The sequence below is a fragment of the Triticum urartu genome, chromosome 3A (genome assembly GCF_056163025.1).
Source record: "Triticum urartu cultivar PI428250 chromosome 3A, HENAU_Tu73, whole genome shotgun sequence".
Classification (NCBI taxonomy): domain Eukaryota; kingdom Viridiplantae; phylum Streptophyta; class Magnoliopsida; order Poales; family Poaceae; genus Triticum; species Triticum urartu.
In genome coordinates, this window is record NC_141875.1 from 59,878,392 (window position 1) to 59,899,063 (window position 20,672).

The window sequence follows — 20,672 nt, forward strand, 5'->3', positions numbered from 1 at the left end:
CGACTAATCTTTTGTAGAAAACACTGATCGTTCTCTTTAGGTATTTTAACCATGATTATGACATATGGGTCCCGCAAAAGCTGACGTGGCATAACTATTGGTCCCTAGTATTTTTGCATAGGCACCCTTGAGCAGAAAAACAAAACGCAATCAGCTCCTGCCAAGCCGTGGCTGCTGCTGCTTGCACGCCGCCACCGGCTGCTGCTTGCTCCACTGCTACTGCTTGCTCCTCTGCTATTGCTCCGTTGCCGCGCCGCCGCCGCTGCTTCCCTGGTGCCGCGCCGCTGCTGCTTGCTCCACTGTTGCTGCGCCTGCTTGCGCGCCGCTGCAGCTTGCTCCGCTGTTCGTCGTTGCTGCTCCTGCTTGCGCGCCGCTGCTGCTTGCTCCGCTGTTCGTCGTTGCTGCTCCTGCTTGCGCGCCGCTGCTGCTTGCTCCGCTGTTCGCCGTTGCTGCTCCTGCTTGCGCGCCGCCGCTGCTGCTTACGCATCGCCGTTGCTGCTGCTTCCGCGCCGCCGCGCCGTTGCTGCTTGCTCCGCGCCGCCGTTGCTCACGCCAGTGCTGCGGGCCGCCGCGCTGCCGCTTGCTCCGGTGCGCCGCGCCGCTGCGCCGTTGCTCATGCCAGTGCTGCGGGCCACCGCGCCACCGCGCCGTTGCTCACGCTAGTGTTGCAGGCCGCCGCGCCGCCGCTTGCTCCGGTGCTCCTCGCCGCCGCGCCGTTGCTCACGCACGTGCTGCGCCGCCACTGCTGCTTGCTCCTATGCAGGCCCTGGATCCCGACGACCACGAGGGCGAGGACATGCGGCGGCGGCTAGACCTCGCCGGCGTGGAGGGCGCACCTCCTCCTCTAATTGGATCTGGGTGGGGAGGGGGAGTTGTTTTTGGGAGGGGGGCTTTTTTTGGAAAAAGACCCGTCATGACATGTGGGACCCATATGTCATAATTGTCATTAAAATGGTCTAAGTCATCAATCAGTGCTTTGTGCAAAAGATTAAGCCAAAAATTAGTGGTTTCTAGCCCAAATTCGTAAACCAGTGTTTTCTGCAAACCTATACTTTAATGTGATGGTTTTTTGCAATTCACTCCTTTCAGCATTATAGGTTGGGATGGATTTGAAATAGCAACAAACAAACAAACAAACAGATTTCATTCAGAATAAAGATGTGCCTAATGAGTCAATCTGCACCTAGTCAAAATAATCAGCACATGGGATGTGAGACGGAGCAAAGCGGGATAGGATGGGACAACCAATAAATTCAGAGAGAGTAAGGATATCAAAGTATGTGAGTAAGCAATACATGAAACTTCATTGAAGTAAGCAATAAAGTAATATTAGAAGTCTGAAAAATTAATACAAAAAAGGAAAATGAGCCACCTCCAAAAATGTCTTTTAGCATAACATGTAATGTGCAGAAGACCAACAGATAAATAAGAGGATAGATAACTACAACGAATCATCTAGAGAAGACAAGTGTATTCTAAGCTAAAATTTGATTTAACACATAAAATTTACGAAATAGACAGGGCTGAAATAGACAATTTCCCCTAAAGCGGAATAATACCTAGTAAACAAAGCACCGTACCTGTGGTTCCATGGTTGGTATTGGTCCATGGTACTGAATTTTACAAAGATCAACAATCTCTGAACCGAAAGTCCTATTCTACTCGTTGGAGTGCCACAGCGAGGATGCCGCAAAGCCATCCAGACCCGTATCTCTCGAGCGACGCCAGCTGGCTATCTCTGGGATGATCGCCAGCGCTCAGGTCGATGAAGCCCCTACCGGCCACCTCCATCATCCTGATTTGTGATTCAGAAACAAATGGGTAAGAGAAGGCTGTGAGAGAAGGGGAGAGGAGGAGGTGCGTGTTGGTGGAGGTGATTACTGATGAGATGTGAGGGGAGGCGTGGAGATAGAGGGCGTTGTCGTGAGATGCGGATTTGTCTTCGTAGAGAAGGAAATGAAGTTGCCAGGAAATTCAATGGACAAGTCGCTGCGTTTCTTCCTCTCGCTATAAAATCATCTACAGCACAGTGCCTCTTGCCTACGTGGACGTGGCCAGAGAACGCCCTTTGTGTGACTGTTAATGGGTTTGATCGGCGAGCCAGAGCTGTTCACCATGCGGCTGGGACACCAGGTGTCGCCTGTCGCCGCCCGATCGGGGCGGCGGGCGGGCATTGGCGCCGGCGCGGCCTAGGTTAAGAAGACTGCGACACCCTCTCCTTACAAACTCCATATGAAGGCGCGGGGAGGTCGCGGGGAGGCAGGGGGGCTGCCGCGCCGACGCCGGTGGCCGATCGCCCGGAGAAGAGGTGGAGGCGGCGAGCCGGCGAGGGTTTCGGAGGGGTTTGGTTGTTTTTCCAGAACTGCCCCTGTTTAATACAGTGTTATTACAGAGAAGCGTGTGGTGTTTTGCACAAATATCCCTCCCAACACACTACGAAGTGGAGACGACATGGGCGTCGGATGGCCTGGGCGGCCACGCGGCGTGCATCCGTCTCGGGTGTGCACAGGCACCGGTTTACACCGCATTTTTTTTCCATTTTGAATAGTCAGTCCAACAAATGACCAGCCAAATGTCCCTCAGTCATCCGCAAAAAAATGTCCCTCACTTAGAAAAAAAAATAAACAGCCAACCACATGCCGGCGGGACGCACGACACAAAAGACGTCTGTTTTGTCCCGATTCTGTTCGTTTGAGTCAGGTAGAGAGGCGACGCCCGACCTCTTTTGTGGTTGTGTTGACAATGCGTCTAACGTGGCCGATGCATTTGATCCGCTCAGCCTGCCGACGACCAAATTTAAACAATTTTTTTAACTAAAAAGAAACATTGCATATAGTTTACTACAACCAAATAACTCATATAGTATCATAATAATAAATAGTTTCACAAACTAATAAAGATGAACCAATACATCTACTGGTTGACAAGGTGAATCCACATGTGCTCAATAAAGTCAGTTTGGAGTTGCATGAGTTTGCCAATCACGTATTTCATGATGAAATTGGATGAACTGTTCAAACTTTGCAGGTTCTTGTTGCTCAGGCACAACATCTTCACTATAAACTTGGAACCCTTGGTCGTGGATGTTGTCATCACTCTCATCTGAAACGATCATATTCTGCATGATCACACAAGCAATCATCACCTCCAAAACTTCTTGGTGCTCCATGTATGTGTAGGGTGTCGAACGATGGTACATCGAGGTTGAAGCACACCAAAAGCACGCTCCAGATCCTCCCTAGCATTCTCTTGTGCTTGGGCAAATCTCTGTCTCCTCTCTTCTTCCGGATTGGATATTGTCTTCACAAGAGTTGACCACTGTAGATAAATATCATCAGCTAGGTAGTATCCCTTGTTGTACTTGTGGCCATTGATCTCAAAGTTGACATCTCAACAGTGGCCTTCTGCAAGCCTTGCGAACATTGGAGAACGATGAAGCACATTGATGTCATTGTGAGAACCAACCATGCCAAAAATTCAAAGATCATCATATGCTAACAAGAGAAGCCAACCTTACCAAGGGCATCCTCCTTACACTCAAAGTAATCATCATATGCTACCACTCTCTCCCGAATATGATTACACATGCCTCTCCATCCGGAAGCGGCGCCGAAAAAGATGGAGTTTGAAGAGGTGGTTGCTCTCAAAGTAATCGGCGAAGAGGAGGCAATGGCCACCCTCTCTATTGCGGTTCAACGCCGGAGCATGGCATGGGATTGATCCCCTAAACCTCAGCCGCTGCCTAGCAATGTGGTCACTGACGACCAATGCAACAACCAAAAGCTCCTCATCGTCTGATGACGAATTCTGATGAACAAATGAAGTTGTTGAAAAAATACTCATCCCCACTATCCATGGTACCTCATGAGCAAAGTGTTGAACACCTTGCAGTTGTGGTGCAGACGCGGCCATTCAAGATCACCCCGGCCTCCTCGTACACACATGCTGCCTGTAGAAGCAGAGATGAGGGCATTCCAAACAAGCTCAAGGGCTACTGACGGCGTACTACACCGAGGGTGGCCCATCGGATGGCAAGCTAGATGGTGGGCCGGACCCAGGGCCAATGGGTTGTGACAATTCTAAATGCCTCTGGCTAATGAAGGGAGCCCTCTCCAAGAAAGTCTACTAACTTGGAGGGCATGCCAAGGACTCCTCTTTTGAGCAGGGCTTCACGTCGGTTAGGATTCTTGTAACCCTAAGCCTCGCCCCCCTTTATAGACGAGGCCAGGGGATAGCTCAGGGCATCAAGTTCATATTCATCGTCTCGGTAGAAACAATCACCTCATACTTGTAACCCCCTCAAGCGATGTGTTCTCCACCACCAGTAAAATCAAAGCAGGAGTGAGGTATTACCTCAACCATGAGGACAAGAACCTGGGTAAACTCCGTGTGTGTGATCGCCTCTGGCACTTCCGGTCATGCTATCCATCCTACCAAGGCCACTGACAATTTTCAGTACCGTCAGAGCGTGACACGACAAAGACACGCAACATACAGGGAACACTATCAACCGTCCTTGACAATGCGGGGACCACGAGAAAGGTTCTCCGAAAGCAACACCACCAAAAAGGGAACGATGCACAAACGCCACCATCGTTGAATCCTACCATTGAAGGTCAGATCTTGAGTTTTCACCCCGAAGAGCACATGTGAGGGCCTTCAACAAGGGCATGATGTGTAAGCACAGTCATTGTTAGGTGCAACCAACAAAAGCCAAACCTAAGGTTTTCGCCCGAAAGACCCGGTACTCAGAAGAGCACCACCAAACCGTAGTCCTCATGTATTGTCGTCACCACTATCGTAAGAAGACAATGCTGCATGGAGGAGCGCATCCACATGCTGTAAGCTTTTCTCGAAGAACTATGAGATACTAACTAGCTAATTTCAAAAAGAAAGAAAAAGGGCTATGATCAACAGGAAATATTATCAATTCAATTAGCGTGTCTCCCCAAATTAAGCTACTAGTCAAAAGCAATGTAATTCAAATCCAATGTTTCTGTTAATGATCAGCCGGCTAACATTTTACTCGTTTTGCTGCTCCAATGCCTTTCAACTAGGAGAATTTCTCTTGAATGGAACTATGGTGGTCATGGATTTCCTAATTGTGGCCAAGTTTAAGGTATTTTCCTAATGATTTTGTAATTATTATACTCCTATAAAGGATGCTGCAATACCCGCCTTCTCAGGCCATTCACGGCTCCAATGGTCCCTGCACTGTTCAATCAATTCCCAGTGCGGCCCTATGCCTGCCTGGCGGCTTCACCGCCGTTCGATCTCGTTAACCTGTTTCTCACCTTTGTGTCGGGCTTCGTGTAGGGTCTTTTGGTCGACCCTGTGTGTGTGTTTCTTGTGCTGGTGGATATTTTGCCTGGTTGCGGCTAATTCGTTTCCTATCGGAACCCCGCTCCTCTGTCCTCTTTTTTTTTCTGTGTCATTTCCTTCCTCTTTGCCAAACTGTTGGTTTTCGGCCGTAAGACCGTTTTAAATGCAGGAGCCTTTTCGGTATCTTAGCAAGAATTAAACCATTTTTGTAGGCATCCCATGCTCCAAATCCTGATGCTGACATGATTCATGTCATGAACACGGTACCACAACTTACAACATCGAGAGAACAGAAACACTGCCACCTTCATCGGTGAGTTCTCGACTTCATTTATTTAGCATGTCATATGTACAAATATTGCAAGTGAAAAATACAGAGTTGAGTTGGTTTCTATCTATGTACAAGTATCAAGTATGGTTATAAAAGACAATTGGGAGGAAAAACACAGATTCTTCGCACGAATAAAAAAAGGGGGAGATAGAAAACAGATGTTTAGGGTTATCTTCCGTTCAAGTAAGACCGAGACGACCCTGACACTGAAGGACCAGAGTGTGCGGACAACAACCGCGACTGCTCCCCTTGTTTCATATCCTCAACCCCCTCAACATTCAGAAATGGAGGATCACTCAGGACAATCTCGACATCATGCTTGTGGCTTCTCAGCAGCTCGACGACCTTGGTCATCGTAGGCCTGTCACCAGGGTTCGCTTGGGTGCATAGCAGCCCGATCTGCACTATATGCAAGACCTTATGCCGGATCGTATCTTTGTAGATGATCGGATCGATAATCGTCTCTACTGTGTTGTCCTTGTAGTGCTTCCATACCTTCAATGCAAACAAGTCACTTGCATTAAACAGATTGTGAGACGGCAACATGGTGCCTGTTTGAGACACAATGTTATGACGCAAGTCAAATAAGAAAGAAACTTTTGAACAATAAAGCTATGCTTTCACCTATTCTGTTTTAGCCATGCAAACACAGGAATGGTGTCCGATGGAACATAACCATGAATTTACTTTCACAGAGGAACCCTTTTTTTAGGACCTGAGCAGTACCTTTGTTAACAACGCCTGCCCTCCGTGTGAGCCAATTGAGCCACTACATCTTTTCCCTGTTATGATCTCGAGAACAAGAACGCCATAGCTGAAGACATCGGCCTTCTCCGTAAGATGGCCATGCACAACATACTCAGGAGCCATGTAGCCTCTGCAACAAACTTATTCAGTGAGCACAAGATCAGAAAATCCCTCTGTGGCCATTTGACATGGCAGTGAAATAAATCATGTGGCAACTGCAACACCACTGGTTAAGCATCGTGTGGCAATCCGTGCACCAACCAAAGAATATGAAAAACAGAGCTTACAATGTTCCAGCAACACCAGTTGTAAGATGGGTTACGTCTGTTGCAAATGCTCTTGCAAGACCAAAATCTGTTATTTTGGGCTTATACTTATCATCCAACAAAATATTACTAGCTTTGATGTCTCGGTGGATAATCCGTGTTTCTGACTCCTCATGGAGATAAGAAAGCCCCTCTGCAATGCCTTGAATGATACCAACTCTCAGATCCCAGGTTAATTTTCTGCTACGACTTGCATCTGGGAGGATACTACAGGAAATAAGTTATACGGTTTACAACATATAAATTTAAATTTCTGTCAGAAAGTTACACTCATAGAAGAGTTCAAGTACACTGCATTCTTAATTATTCCATTTTTAGAGCGAGATGGAGAAGGGGGGCCATTCTAGAGCTTTAATATAAGAGAATAAAAAGGGATAGGATAATACGGTCATGCAAATTCAGCAAGACTCAACCAGACAACTATACCCTTGTACCAACAAAAGCTAGAGTTTTCCATTGATAATGCCAAAAAATATCAAGGAAAATAACCGAAGATACAGTTGAAGTGAACATTTAACGTGTGGCATCAAGCAAGAGGCTTACCAAACAAGAATAGTTCAAGGCTCTTGTTGAAGTAGTATTCATAAACAAGCAAGCTCTCTGGGCCATTCACGCTGCAGCCAAGCAACTTCACTAGATTCTTATGGCGAACCTGACTTATGAGTTCGACTTCATTGAAAAACTGCTCGACCCACTCCCTTGTATTTAGGAAAAGCCTCTTGACAGCAACTTCTTTTCCATCTGGCATAACAGCCTACGGAGCTCATCGCATATCAGGGTCAACATATTTTCTTTCTCACACTACCTCTATAAAGAATTCCTAGATAAATTTACTAACTATACATGTTTACCTTGTAAACAGCTCCGTTGCTCCCTTGACCAAGTTTGTTTGCTGGATCGAAATAATTTGTTGCTTTCTTTAACTCTTCATATTTGAAATTTAAACTAGACTGTGCAATTCTGACAGAGACTCCATCTCCATACATATCTGTATTTCAACATAAACACATTTAACAGAATGTGAAGAAAAGAAGAAGATGGTCGATGAATGATTAAACGTTTTTATTCTTATACACTGACCTATGAATGATTTTGACTGTTTCTTTCTCCTCAGAATTCCCTTCTTCCAAGCCAGAAAAGCAATAATGAGGACAACTATAAAAGCACCTAGAAAGGAACCCACCAATATCCAAACGACACCATTCTTTCCTGCGCATTGTAGAGATTTGATCATCAGTGCAAAAACATAAACAAATGGATGTATCAGGAGGATTCAGAGAACTGTTAACGCGATAATGTGTGTTTAGTCAGTCAAATGAAGCTACCATACTGGTGGTGAGATGTAGATGTAGATTAGTCATGCATATGCACTCACACATGGTAACTTTGTAGGGTTTATTTCCTGCTCTGCATAGCCTAAACAAAAGTTTTAAGTGAAAGTTATTTCATAGCCACCATTTTCAAAAAGTGAAATAGCTAGAGAAGAAGTCACCAATGCTGGGTCAAAAGTATTCCGAAACTGGTGAATTTGTAACCAGTTTTTGACAATCCAAACGATAAAGTACAACTCTTTGGGTTTGGGCATTTCAGTCAACAAAGTGAGGTCATAAACGTGACCAGGAGCTGAAAATAGTCAAAATTGTGTGGCACTGCCACTGAATTTGGCAGAACAGAGCTAGCTGTTAGGTGAAAATAGTCAAATTCCCCTACCCCGGCCTAATGGATTAGCATCTCAGACGAATGAATGATTAGTAAAAGAATGCATTTTCAAGTTACAGTTACAGCAGTACCTGATGATCCCGACCCCGCCGTGGCGTTCACATTCCAGAAGAGGCGCGTGGAGTAGCGGAGGTAGCAGCCGGTGAAGAGCGCCCGGCCCTCCGTCGCCGGCGCGCACCCGGCCGCCGCGCGCGCCGCGGCGCGGAGGCACTGGCCGCACGCGGTGGCGTTGAGGCTCCCCCAGCACTGCGCGAGGGCGAAGGCCGTGGCGCCCCCCGCGCTCGCCGACGCGACCGCGTACCCGTCGGCGTCGCCGCGCGCCGCCGCCTCGGTCACGTTGGCCACCGCGGCCCTGGCCGCGTCCGCGAACCCCCGCGGGTTGCTGGCGTTCCCGGGGGCGCAGACCCTGGCGTCGGCCGGCCCGAGCGCCTCGCCGAGGAAGGAGTAGTTGCCGTAGCGGCCGAAGCAGCCGTCGAGGAAGAGGCGGCCCCCGACCCGCGGGTAGCACTTGGGGAGCAGCGACCGGACCTCGGCGAAGCAGAGCTTGCAGTCGAGCGGGGAGAGGTCGCGGTGGCACTGGCCCAGGCCGAACACCGTGTTGGGGCCCCTGGCGCCCACGGAGGCGGTGCCGAAGCCGTTGGCGCTGACGTTGCTGTTGAGGTCGTCCATGGCCGGCACGAAGTTGTCCGCTAGCACGGAGCCGGAGACGGCCGCCCCCGGCGCGCAGGACTGGCCCGCCACGGCCGTGCGCGGGTCCCCCGCCGCCGCGCCGCAGAGCGCGCACGCCAGCGCGAGGAGGAGCGCGGCCACGCCTGGGCGCAGCCGGTGCGTGGGCGCTGCCATGGTGGGCTGCGTGGGGGGCGTATTGCGGTGGGAACTTACGGCTAGGTAGGTGGTGGGTGGGTTTGGGCTGGGCAATCCGGTGGCCGCCGGGCCGGACGGAGACGACGGGTCTAATGTAAATTTGCCGAAAAGGTGGAGGAGGCGGCTGGCCCGACGATGGCGACCGGGGCGAATGGAACGGGAAGTTGGTTGGGCTGCTGGATTTGGACACCGGGCAAGACCGGCCGGGACACGTCGGGTGCAAGTGCAACACAAGGCGTGGCACGGAATGTGGTGGAGTGCTCTGCTGCGGCGGCGCGGGCGGTCGCTGTTGGAGGAGGCGGGCAAGAAAGTCCGGCGCGCGTACGTGCTTTCGCGCCCTGCCGACCAGAACGAAAGCCGGATCATCACCCTTGCGTGCCGTCCCAATAAATGAGCCCTTAATCCACCCACATTTTATTTTTGTTGTAATATAATATAAAAAGAGGAAAAAGACCTCCACCTCTACGTCAACCATCTTACGTAATTCACCGACTCTATGGCCATATTCCTCAAAATGATCGGACGGACGACTCGGTCAGTGTCCGATCACAAAACCGTAACCCAGTCTTTACAAACCAACCGCCTCTACAAACCAGCCATGGACGTACGGACTGATACCCTTCAAGCCTAGCCTAAATCTAGGTATTGGGGGGTCCGGACACGCGCATCCGCGTCCATCACATCGGACCGGCCTACCCTGGCCCACCTCGCCTCCACATACATCCCCACTCCATACGAACTCTACACTGCAATCAAAGCTCACTCCAATCCACTTCTCTTCGTCTTCTCCTTTCACCGTCTCCTCCCCTTTCGATCAATGGCAAGCAACGACGGCAACACAGCGTACGACAGCGACGATGATTGGGAGTTGCTACTGCATGACATGGAGCCAAACGACGTGGAGGAGGTCGCCCTTCGCTTGAAGACAGGGCCGCCGCCGTTGCGCCAACATAATAATATAGAAAATCGACATATCGGCAGTAGTAGAGTCATATTGGACTGACACTATGTCTATGTCGAAGAAGGTGGTGGACAGATTCAAAGATTATGCTACCACTCATGTTGGATAAAAACCTATCTGACCATCCGTTCCAACTGCATACACAAGTTTAAGCCTGCCCTAAAAAAATGTACTCCCTTTACCCAAAATGAGTGTCGTGACTTTAGTTTAAACGGAGGGAGTATTATATTTAGTGAGCAAAACACATCGCTTGACAATACAAAAGGTCTAAGAAAAACCTTGAATTTGTAGTCCAAAGCTAAATCAAATCCTGAACTTCTAATCCCTGAAATCAGCACACCGAACTCTCTGATCTCGGTCCATTTTGAGCCTTACTCTGTTTTCAATGGGATTGCCGGCAGGTCTGGCTACAGTCCACACGACTAGGAAGCGTGTTTTTCCTCTTTTTTTTCTCGCTGCAGGGAAAACACGATTTTTTTTCGTTTCCGAGAGGCACGGCCCGAAAGAAAAAAAAAAGGAAACACATTTTTTCACGCAATTTTTTTTTTAATTTTTTTGGGTCCAAAAGTTAAGAAAGACCGGTGAAAAATCGAAACGTCGAAAAAAACAGGAAAAACCCTTAAAAAGCCAAAAAAACGCGTGCATGAAAAAAAAGTTCGGAGGAAACGCCCAGAGCGCGACACGTGACGGGCGGCTGAGAGCGCGCCAAGTGGCGCTGATCGTTGTGAGGCTCCCGAAGAAGCGCTCGTTAACTAGTTGCTCTCGTGATTTTCCTTTTCGTAAAAGGCGATTTAAATTTTTTTATCCCGCTAGCCAACCTAACCAATGCCATTTAGTGACAAATGAGAAGCATGGAATTATTTAATCTCATACCACAACATCGACATCGAGTGAAAATATTTTTTGATTTTCTTTCGAGACTTTTTCTTGAAAATTTTCAAAGAAAACGGAATGAACATTTTTTTTGGAAAAGACAAAGAAATTTTGAAAACCAGAACTATTTTGAAACCTGAACATTTCTAAAGTGTGAACACTTTTTAAAAAAAACCAACATATTTTTGAAAGCTCCAAGAATTTTTGAAACCTGGGAAAATATTAAAGTATGATTTTTTTCAAACAAGAATTGTTTTGAAACGTACACATTTTTATATAAAAATGGGAACAGATTTTGAAACCTCAAAAAAATAAAGTGCGAGAACTTTCTATTTTGTTAAAAATGGGAACAGATTTTCAAATATTTGTTCATGTTTCAAACTTGTCCGCACTTTAAAATTTTGTTCAGGCTTAAAAAAATTCAGTTTTTCAAATTTTTCTTGCACTTTCAAATTTTTCGTTGATTTAAAAAGGGTTCATGTTTTCAAATTTTTTTGTGTTTTGAAAAAAGGGTCATAATCCCGAAAACATTCGGATTTCAAAAAATTGTTGACAATTTTCAAGAAAATGTTTCGTAAAATTTCCAAGATGCTTCCAAATCTCGACGTTCCGATATGTTAAGTACAGTCGCTCTTCTCTATCATCATAAGTAGCTTTCAGGGGAAGTGGCAAGCAACACGAGTTTTGCACCGCCAGGTCGCAAGTTCAACTCACTGTACGCGTCCAGTCGCAGCGAAATCCCTGCCAGGTCCATGCTTCATGCATTGTGGCCGGCCCAGTCGCGTGCGGTGGCAACCAAATCCTAGGCCTGTTTGGCAAAGCGCTCAAGGTTTAAAATAGACCGAGATTGAAGAGTTCGATGAAGTGATTTCAGGGATTACAAGTGGAAGGTTTGACTTAGCCTTCGTCTACAAGTTCAAGGTTTGTTTTAGACTTTTTTCCCTTGACAATTATACCGAGGTGCTTTACAAGCGACATCCAATGCACTTGCAATTGGGCTTAGAAATTTGATGTTTTAAGCCTGCTCACCATTGTCACGCGAGATTGGCTACTGGTTGTATGTGCCCTTGGCACTTGGGTCTCAATTCTGGTTCCCAAGTCCCAATAGCAACGTGACCGAACTGGTAACGGAGCCCGACACGCAGAATATCCAAAAACTGTTCTTCACAGCATCAGCATCAGCACCCCGGATATGCTCCTGCCATGGTGTTCGGATTTCCCAGCCTGCCCATACACATGAAGAGGGAAATGGTATTTTGATGAACGTTGCTTAATTCCTCCCGCCGCCGCACGCCCAGAATGGGGGCCAAGGGGGTGGCAATGGCATCGTCGGCGGCGGGGACGGCGGCGCTGGTCTACGTCGTGCTATCCGGACGGCTGTCCCCCGACGGCGCGGAGGAGGCGCCAAGGAGGCGGCACGGGCGGAGCGGCGTTGACGGGGAAAGCGAGGCGAGGTGGCCGGAGAGCGCGCCGGCGAGCTGGAGGGAGGCCGCGGCCGTGGCGGCGAGGACGGTAGGTTCGCGTACGGCGAGACGCTGGGGAAGTGGCCGTTCGGGGACATCGCCTTCGGGATCAGCCACTACATGCGCCTCCAGGTGAGCGATCACCACACCCCGGCCCGAAATCAAATGTTTCCTTCCATCTGCTGGAATAGTCGCCGTTTCTGCTTGCTCGTCATGAAGTGAGGAAAGACATGCGTCGCTTGAGTTTTGCTTAGATCATGCTTTTGTTTGTTACGAACTAGGTACATGGTGACCAAGGACATAACCTTACTTTACTCCTTTTATTTACTTAACTCGTGAAAGAACCCCTGAAAAAAATCGTGTCCATTTCGGAGTACTTGGGAACTGAACAGATCTACTTATGTTATGGGATCACCTTGTCTCAAGCCACGACCATTCTTGAAATAGGGGTCCATAGCCCCGTTGATGAAGATGGCAGTATGCATTACAAATTAGTTGCATTACGTGGTGAGCATAGCCAGGATTGAAACCCTCTAGTGAAGAGAATATCACGAAGGAAAGACCAATGAACGCAATCATAGGCTTTTTCAAAATCAAGCTTGAGGATGACCACCTCGTGCCCCGGGTGTGGATGCCATGGATCAGTTTCCATGTAGTTCAAATGATACTGTCAAGAATAGCTCTCCCCTTAATGAATGCACAGTGAGTTTGGCTAATGAGCTTATGAGCAAGCAGAGATAGTCTAGTAGCAAACGCCTTGGGGGAGAGAATTTGGTAATGTTGTTAATGAGAATGATGGGTCTGAAAAGGTGGATGTTATCAACACCCTTAACTTTTGAAATGAGCATAAGTATCGCATAATTGAGGCCTTTAATATCCACCGTTCCCAAACAGAAACCCTCCACAATTTTATATAGGAGGGTCTTAAGCAACCCTAAAACTTCTTAAAGAACGGAATCAAGAAGCGTCAGGGCAGGAGCCCAAGAGGAATTGGAGGAAGAAATAGCCTTATCCACAAGAGAGAGGAATCATCAAGACATCGTTATCAACGTAAAAAGTACAACGATCAGGACCCCAAGCTTGAGGGTCAGACAGGAAGTTGGAAGGATGCTGAAAGCTAAGCAAAGAGGAGTAAAAATTGTAGATGTGAGCAGTAACTGCATGGGGGTCGGTGACCATGACATCATTAATGATCAGCAGATCAATGTAGCAGCGACATCTGCAACCGTTGGAAAGTCCATGGAAGTAAGCCGTGTTAGTGTCGCCCTTGAAGATCCAATTGAGGCGGCCCCTTTGTTTCCAGTAGTTCTCCTTTTGATGATGAATGGACACCAAGTCCGCTTCCAGATCATATCATTGTTGCCATCTGCACTAGTAGAAAACAGGGTTTTGGTCACAACGCAATATACACATTAGTCCCGGTTGTATTACGAACCGGGATTAATGTGAGCATTAGTCCCGGTTCGAGAGGCATTAATCCCGGTTCGAGAGGCATTAATCCCGGTTCAAATGGGCCCTTTAGCCTCGGTTCGTGTCTCAAACCGGGACTAAAGGGCCCATTTCTCAAACTCTCCCCCCCCCCCCCCCCCCCCCGCGCGGTGTATCGCCATTTCAGTTTTGAAAAAAACAAAAGAAAATGATAAAAACTTCAAAAAATAAAATCCTTTGAGATGTAGTTATATTACTACATCTATTAGTTAGGAAAATTAAAAAACTTAAATTTGGACATGTTTTGTGAAAAAGTGTTACGAAAAAGTAAAACGGCTATAACTTTTGCATACGATGTCGGAAAAGAACGTATAATATATCAAAATGTTCAGCACGAAAATACGCATCCGATTTTGATGGCCTATGACCTGTTTGCAAATTTTTAGAATCCTCAAATTCTTAAAGGAAAAAAAGATATGCTCAAATTTCAGTTTTTTTGAATTTTGGTTAAATCAGGTCAAACTATGGTCAAACTACTTATTCAAGAAGTATTAGTGTTACTAAATAATTATTTTATTTTTTTGAATTTTGGTCAAATCTAGTCAAACTGTGGTCGTCAAACAATGATCAAACTACTTACTCAAGAAATATTAGTGTTACTAAATAATTATTGTTTTTTAGAATAATAATTTCAAACTCAAACAGTGAAACGTGTGACTTAATGCTCAAGCTAAACTCCCGAGGGTTAATAGGATTGACATCTTACTATTGTCAGGAAAACAACAAGTGCAGACTTGGAAACGAGGGGGAATAGAACCCGGAGAGGATGGGTGACCGACCGAGAAGTTAGATGATTTGGAATGATGAGGGGTGATTAGAGATTAGAGGTTAAATTGAGCAGTGATGAGGGGTGATTAGAGATTAAATTGTAAAATAATTTAGAAATTTGAAAATCGAAAAAATATCAAAAAAATAAAAATTTCGTAAAATTTTCTTTAGTCTCGGTTGGTCCGGGACTAAAGGTGGAGCTCCAGACAGCGGCCACGTGGAGGGCCTTTAGTCCCGGTTCGTAACAGAACCAGGACTAGGGGGGGGCGGCTTTAGTACCGACCCTTTAATCCCGACTAATGGGCCTTTTCTACTAGTGCTGGTGGCATCTAACCCAGAGGAATCAGCCACACTTCGAAGCTTTTTGACCTTATCAAATAAGACTTGTTTGGGATTGTTTGTTTGGGATAACCCACTAGGGAGCTCGCCCTTTGCCCGGGCAGGGCGGGGTGGAGCGGTGGGGGCTAGATCTGGCCGGCCCAAGAGGGTCTTGGAGCTGGGGCTGTCCACGGATGGGGAAGGAGGGGCCTTTCCGCTCGTCTCTTTGGTCATCGTGGCGTCAAGTCTACGGTGAGGTGGTGTAGGGGTCATGGATGCCAGGGCAGTGCGTTGGTGATTGGAGTCATGGTGCTCGTGGGCGGAGCTCATGGCTCGGGTATTGGCTGGCTGTCATGGTTGTGTGGGAGGCGTGGTGTCATGTGTGCGACGGCCAGTGGCGGTGGTGCAGCGAGCGTGGCTTGGTGTACTCTGTCTTGGTGATGAAGGGGGCTTGCCGGGGTGAAAACCTTCTTTAGCCTTGTTAGGTCGACGGAGGCGGCGCTTGTGGGTGTCGTATCCTTCTTGAAGGCGTCGTCGTGGTTCCTCTTCACCCCCTTTGTTGCTCCCGGGGAAACCTTGATCCCTGGATCAGGCAGTGGCAGCACTCCGGTGTCGTATCCTTCCTGAAGGCGCCGTCTTAGAGCACTCAGCTCGTCATGCACAACTTTGTATCTTCGCGGTGGCTTGTTCACCATGGAGGACCCCAGAGTTCTCAAGCAGTGCCCTATCTACCTACATGTAGATTATATTGCTTGGGGTAGTAGGGGGTCATGTTGTTGCTCCTAATTACCCTTGTGTATATCTTGCCTTGAGTGTGTGTGGTGGTGTGGAGTTGCCTGTTTGGTTGTTGCTTTGTATATAAAGCGCGACACGAGCCTTTTTCGATATAGAATGTCAATGTTCTCATTTCTAATGTAGGCATGCAGGTGGTTGCATCGCCCCCTAGCACCGAAACCACGCATATTCCAAAATAGGATTCTTGTAGGCCCAAGAGAGTGTGGATGTAGATACTAGATCTGCAGATCTTCACGCCCTCGAGCCTTCCACGGCGAGGTTTCTTTCCCTCAGACGCCGTCTGGCCACAACCACCAGTCGTCAGGGGATAGGAAGTCGAGGCATTCAGCTCAGCAGCATGGTTCTGATTGGTTTGTTACTTATGATGAACCCATGACCTTTACCAAACCAATTTCATTGACATGATTTGGTTGAAGAAAATGTATTGCTTTTTCTCTGATTAACTATTCATTTCTCCAGGGAAATCTGCAGCATGAGTATAGAAGTGGCAATTGTGTGCCCTTGGAAGGTCATGCAGTAAGGCAGGAGCTGATTGTACTTCTCAGGTACCTGAGACTCTGCATGTTCTTCTCAAAGGAGCATTATGAAGTGTTCCTAGAGTTTGGTGGATATGAGCAGAATGATATTCTCATAAGGAAGTCCAAGGCAAAGGTATGTATGTATCACACTGAGCCAAATTTCTGATCATCTTAGCACAGATTGTGAACTGGAAATGTCTTATAGAGTAAATCTTGTGCGGCTATGCAGCTTATGAAGCCCGCGTTCACGGTTGTTCGTGACGAAAGTACCAGATGCTTCCTCCTTTTTATCCGGGGAGCTATCAGTGTTAAGGATCGCCTGACGGCGGCAACTGCTGCAGAGGTTCCGTTTCATCATGCTGTGTCACAAGAAGGCCGTGGATCCTGTATAGTTGTTGGGCATGCACATTGTGGAATGGTTGCAGCAGCTCGCTGGGTTGCGGATCAGGCCATTCCCTGCCTCAGCAGAGCAGTCGAGCGATTTCCAGACTACAAAATTAAGGTAAGTAACTAAATATTTTTGGCTCAAAAAAATATATTTCCTGAACCTCCGAAAATGTGATTTCCATTCAAATGCTTTACAAAACTAGAGCTGTAGAAGACCTTACTGAGTTAGCCTAGTCTGAATGTTATTTTTGATACACATCCATTTGAGCGACAAGTAATTTGGATCGGACAGAGTATTTCTCTTGGTAGTATGAGTCAACTTTCACAGTAAAGTGGAACAGATTTGGCACTGTAAGGTAAGGCAGATGACATAAGCTGCATCAAGATTTTTGCTAACTAAAATAATATCATCGTTCTTTCATTTTAGATCATTGGACATTCAATGGGTGCTGCTATTGCAGCTATTTTAACATACATACTACGTGAGAACAAGAAGTTATCATCAGCTTCATGTATTGCCTTTGGACCAGGTATTGTACTGTAGTCAATTCCAGATTGAAAATCGACCTTTAAACAAATGGATATAGAGAAAAAACACTGCATGTCAATCTAATATTCCCTCCATCCCAAAATAAGTGTCATTGATTTAATACAAGTTTGTACTAAATCAGCTACACTTATTTTGGGACGGATGGAGTACTACCTGTTCCTAAATGTAAGACACTTTTAACTGCAAAAACATCTTACATTTAGGAATAGAGAGGGTGTACGTAACAATGATGCACCACTTGCACTGTTAAGAAACAACCGTTCATTTTAAGAAAGGTCTGCGTGGAATCATTACTCGCACAAATACAAAATGAATACTAAAAGCTTAAGTATGCTGAACACCGGCATTGACATTGTCACCCGAAGCAACAGACCTGATACTCAGTTGATGTGCTAAAGAATCACTAGCCTGAAACGAAGCAGCTAATATCTGCAGCGATGTCATAGTCCCTTCTTTTTGGTTCCAAAAAAGGCTTATCAATATTTCGTTACAGATGTAGTTTAACATAACATTTCGAACTGCTACTGTCCAGCTGCTTGCATGAGCTGGGACTTGGCTGAATCCAGCAAAGACTTCGTCACCACTGTTGTCAATAGAAATGATCTGGTCCCATCTTTTGGCAAGGTCTCAGCCGCTGAACTTCGTACAAAGGTACCCCATATGGCCACATATTTTCATATAGTGATGCGAATACGAATGAAATCTCTAAATTTGTGTGTTCCTTCGTCCTTCCATAGCTAAAATGCAATGAGTTGGTTGTCTCTCTTCTAGTTGTTTTTTTTTCATTTTGTGGTGAACAACAGTAGGTGGTTAAAATAAAAGCAAAAAATGTGTGTGCTGTAAACACAATTTATTAGCGCAGAAGCATCATAGATCATACGTTTGCATTCGTTACGGAATCTCTGCAGGTTATGGCATCATCCTGGGCACCTGGTCTCCAGGAGCATATTCAGCAGAAAAGATTCCTGAGTTTTATAAACCACTCTGTAGACCTCATGCGATCCTACATTCCTTTTGTATCCAGTCCAAGTTCTAAGGTTGCAAATGTCGATATGCTGCAATCTTGGACTGCTGAGGTACTAGATTTCTTTTTCAGACATAAAAAGAACTGGTGATGCAACATCAGAGGTTCATTTTGTATTTTATCATGTGCCGAGTTAATTTGGCTTACAAATCCAGGGTGAGATGAAGCATTCAGAGGGCGTGCATGAAGTAGTGAAGAAACATTCTGCCCTATCCTGCTGGCCATATGTTGCTACAAAGAGTCAAGCTTTTGATGAAGCTGGGAAAGGAACAGATGGAGAACACATGGAGCAGCTCCTGGAAGCCCTGCGATCACCGTCGAGTGCCTCTCAAGCACCTCGGCATTGCCAGTTGTACCCCCCAGGAAGAATCATGCACATGGTTGCATTGCCAAAATCAGAAGAGCAAGGCAGCCAGAGTGAGGGTGTTGCCCTCTACGAGACCCCTCGCGACATGTACAACAAGATCCGACTCGACAGATCGATGATAAGGGACCATTACATGCCTAGGTACATTGAGACGATGGAGATGCTCATCGACAAGCTTGCAGAGGATGACGTGCCTCCCAGTGACACCAACGGCATCCGGTTGGACTAACTTTACAAATAAGGTACTAGCCACGCCTTCTGAGAGATTTTGTAGGAAATCCTGTATGCGATGATGTTAAAATTTTAACTGCTAATTTTTTAACTAATTGCTCGGTTGTTATTTGCTTGTTTGATGTTTTTCTATATTATAGTGTATGTATATAAATATCAAGCTGGTACGGACAATGGAGAGTTTCATGAAGGAAAGCTTTATGGTATGAAAAAGTTAATTCATTTTACATAAGGGGATACATTTTGATATTGCATACTACATTTCTATAATTCTATTTCTTCGGTAATTCATATCATCCCTGTTCGACCGCCCGCTGGATTGATACCCGTAATGAAATGATAGAGAGCTTATTTACAACTCAAGAATGGGCCCGAACCAAACATTGAAATTCAACATGGCCCGTCAAAAGGTGGCATCTCAGCAGAAAAAAAAAATCACAAGGCAAACTAAAATTCTGGCAAAAACTATGACAATTTTTCAGATGTCATTCCATTACATATGTATCCACAGAGAACACATACTAACGACCATACGAGCACATAAAACACGAATCCATATATTGTTAAGGTTTTTAAGTTTTCCTACAGATTATTCTCAGTGAAAATAGCATTTTATGATCTTTGCATCTGTTTCTTTGCAAAAAAATGCATATAAATGAAAAATCTGATATTGTGTAGTAACAATAATGTTGTTTTTTGCTTTGCAGGTTTGCTAAAGTTAGCCGATAAAAATGTTCAAAGAAGTTGATGGTGGAAGTTTTAGTAGAGTAACTATTTCAAGAAGAAGACATTTTGCTATGGATCAGTCACACATGAGCTTGATGGAACAAAATGCTATTCTTGCTGGATTTCTAGCCGTAGTTTGCATTTTCGATGTTAAAACTATGATTAGCACACCTCAGTAGTGTTATATTATTTGTGCGAATTGACATGTGTAACTCATGGTTAATGTCTGTGATTGGGTTGAAGTGTTTTTCTTTGCTGATTTGTGTGTATTTCCTGTTTTTCCCTTAAAATTCCAGAGTTATTCTCTACCTTCCTGAGTATCTTGTACCTTCCTGAATTTCCTAGATTTTTGAAGGAAATATACAAATTTTTAATTACTTCTGAATTGATATGATGTTTCTGAAAAGAAACTAGAGTCAATTTTCATTATTTTTGAATATTATATTTTTTCTAAGAATTTTCACACTGCCCTATCATTTTTCTGGACGTGATATCGTCTCCTCTCCCCTGTCATCCAAATTGGCATGGTGATCTCCCCATGGTGGGAGAGGATCCTTGTGGCCATGGAAATACCCCCAAAGGGGATTAGAGCCCTTGGATACTTCCCGCCTTGCAATCAAATTAGGCCTGGCAGTGACAAACCCCCCTTGTGGCCTTCACCGATGTTTTTGGTTCATGTATCTTCTTCAGGCATCTAATAAAACTAGAAGGGTTGGGCGCGCTTTGCTGCGCCGTTGTTATTGTTAGGATTCTTAAAAAAATTACTCACTCTGTTTCAAAAAATATGATATATACTTTTTTTGAAAACTCAAACCTTTTAAGTTTGATCAAATTTATAGAGAAATATATGAACATATATAATATCAAATTGGTGTCATTAGATTCGTCATGAAA

The 20,672-nt window shown here is 45.9% G+C and overlaps 3 protein-coding genes across 3 annotated transcripts; 2 read left to right on the top strand and 1 right to left on the bottom strand.

Annotated features, from left to right (window-relative positions):
- Positions 1-5,609: 5,609 nt before the first annotated feature.
- On the bottom strand, positions 5,610-9,452 carry LOC125542822 (cysteine-rich receptor-like protein kinase 2). Its single transcript, XM_048706028.2, has 7 exons — positions 8,517-9,452; positions 7,807-7,935; positions 7,578-7,714; positions 7,270-7,480; positions 6,688-6,922; positions 6,380-6,530; positions 5,610-6,148 (listed from the first exon to the last, which is right to left on the bottom strand). The coding sequence occupies exons 1-7, from the start codon at positions 9,286-9,288 to the stop codon at positions 5,822-5,824; spliced, it is 1,962 nt and encodes a 653-aa protein (XP_048561985.1). The 5' UTR covers positions 9,289-9,452; the 3' UTR covers positions 5,610-5,821.
- Positions 9,453-12,442: 2,990 nt separating this feature from the next.
- LOC125547936 (uncharacterized) lies at positions 12,443-17,424 on the top strand. The gene is made up of 4 exons (XM_087514786.1): positions 12,443-12,655; positions 16,435-16,626; positions 16,723-16,995; positions 17,308-17,424. The coding sequence occupies exons 1-4, from the start codon at positions 12,443-12,445 to the stop codon at positions 17,422-17,424; spliced, it is 795 nt and encodes a 264-aa protein (XP_087370912.1).
- Positions 17,425-17,962: 538 nt separating this feature from the next.
- LOC125547937 (uncharacterized) lies at positions 17,963-19,057 on the top strand. Its single transcript, XM_087546347.1, has 3 exons — positions 17,963-18,081; positions 18,339-18,506; positions 18,610-19,057. The coding sequence occupies exons 1-3, from the start codon at positions 17,971-17,973 to the stop codon at positions 19,048-19,050; spliced, it is 720 nt and encodes a 239-aa protein (XP_087402473.1). The 5' UTR covers positions 17,963-17,970; the 3' UTR covers positions 19,051-19,057.
- Positions 19,058-20,672: the final 1,615 nt, after the last annotated feature.

Coding starts and splice junctions, on each gene's coding strand:
- LOC125542822 (XM_048706028.2), bottom strand. CDS start 9,288: ATGGCAGCGCCCACGCACCGGCTGCGCCCAGGCGTGGCCGCGCTCCTC. Junction 6,531..6,687: donor ACTGGTGTTGCTGGAACATT/GTAAGCTCTGTT, acceptor AGTTTGTTGCAG/AGGCTACATGGCTCCTGAGT. Junction 6,149..6,379: donor GGCAGGCGTTGTTAACAAAG/GTACTGCTCAGG, acceptor TTTGCATTGAAG/GTATGGAAGCACTACAAGGA.
- LOC125547936 (XM_087514786.1), top strand. CDS start 12,443: ATGGGGGCCAAGGGGGTGGCAATGGCATCGTCGGCGGCGGGGACGGCG. Junction 16,627..16,722: donor TAAGGAAGTCCAAGGCAAAG/GTATGTATGTAT, acceptor GCGGCTATGCAG/CTTATGAAGCCCGCGTTCAC. Junction 16,996..17,307: donor TTCCAGACTACAAAATTAAG/GTAAGTAACTAA, acceptor CTTTCATTTTAG/ATCATTGGACATTCAATGGG.
- LOC125547937 (XM_087546347.1), top strand. CDS start 17,971: ATGAGCTGGGACTTGGCTGAATCCAGCAAAGACTTCGTCACCACTGTT. Junction 18,082..18,338: donor CCGCTGAACTTCGTACAAAG/GTACCCCATATG, acceptor GAATCTCTGCAG/GTTATGGCATCATCCTGGGC. Junction 18,507..18,609: donor TGCAATCTTGGACTGCTGAG/GTACTAGATTTC, acceptor TTACAAATCCAG/GGTGAGATGAAGCATTCAGA.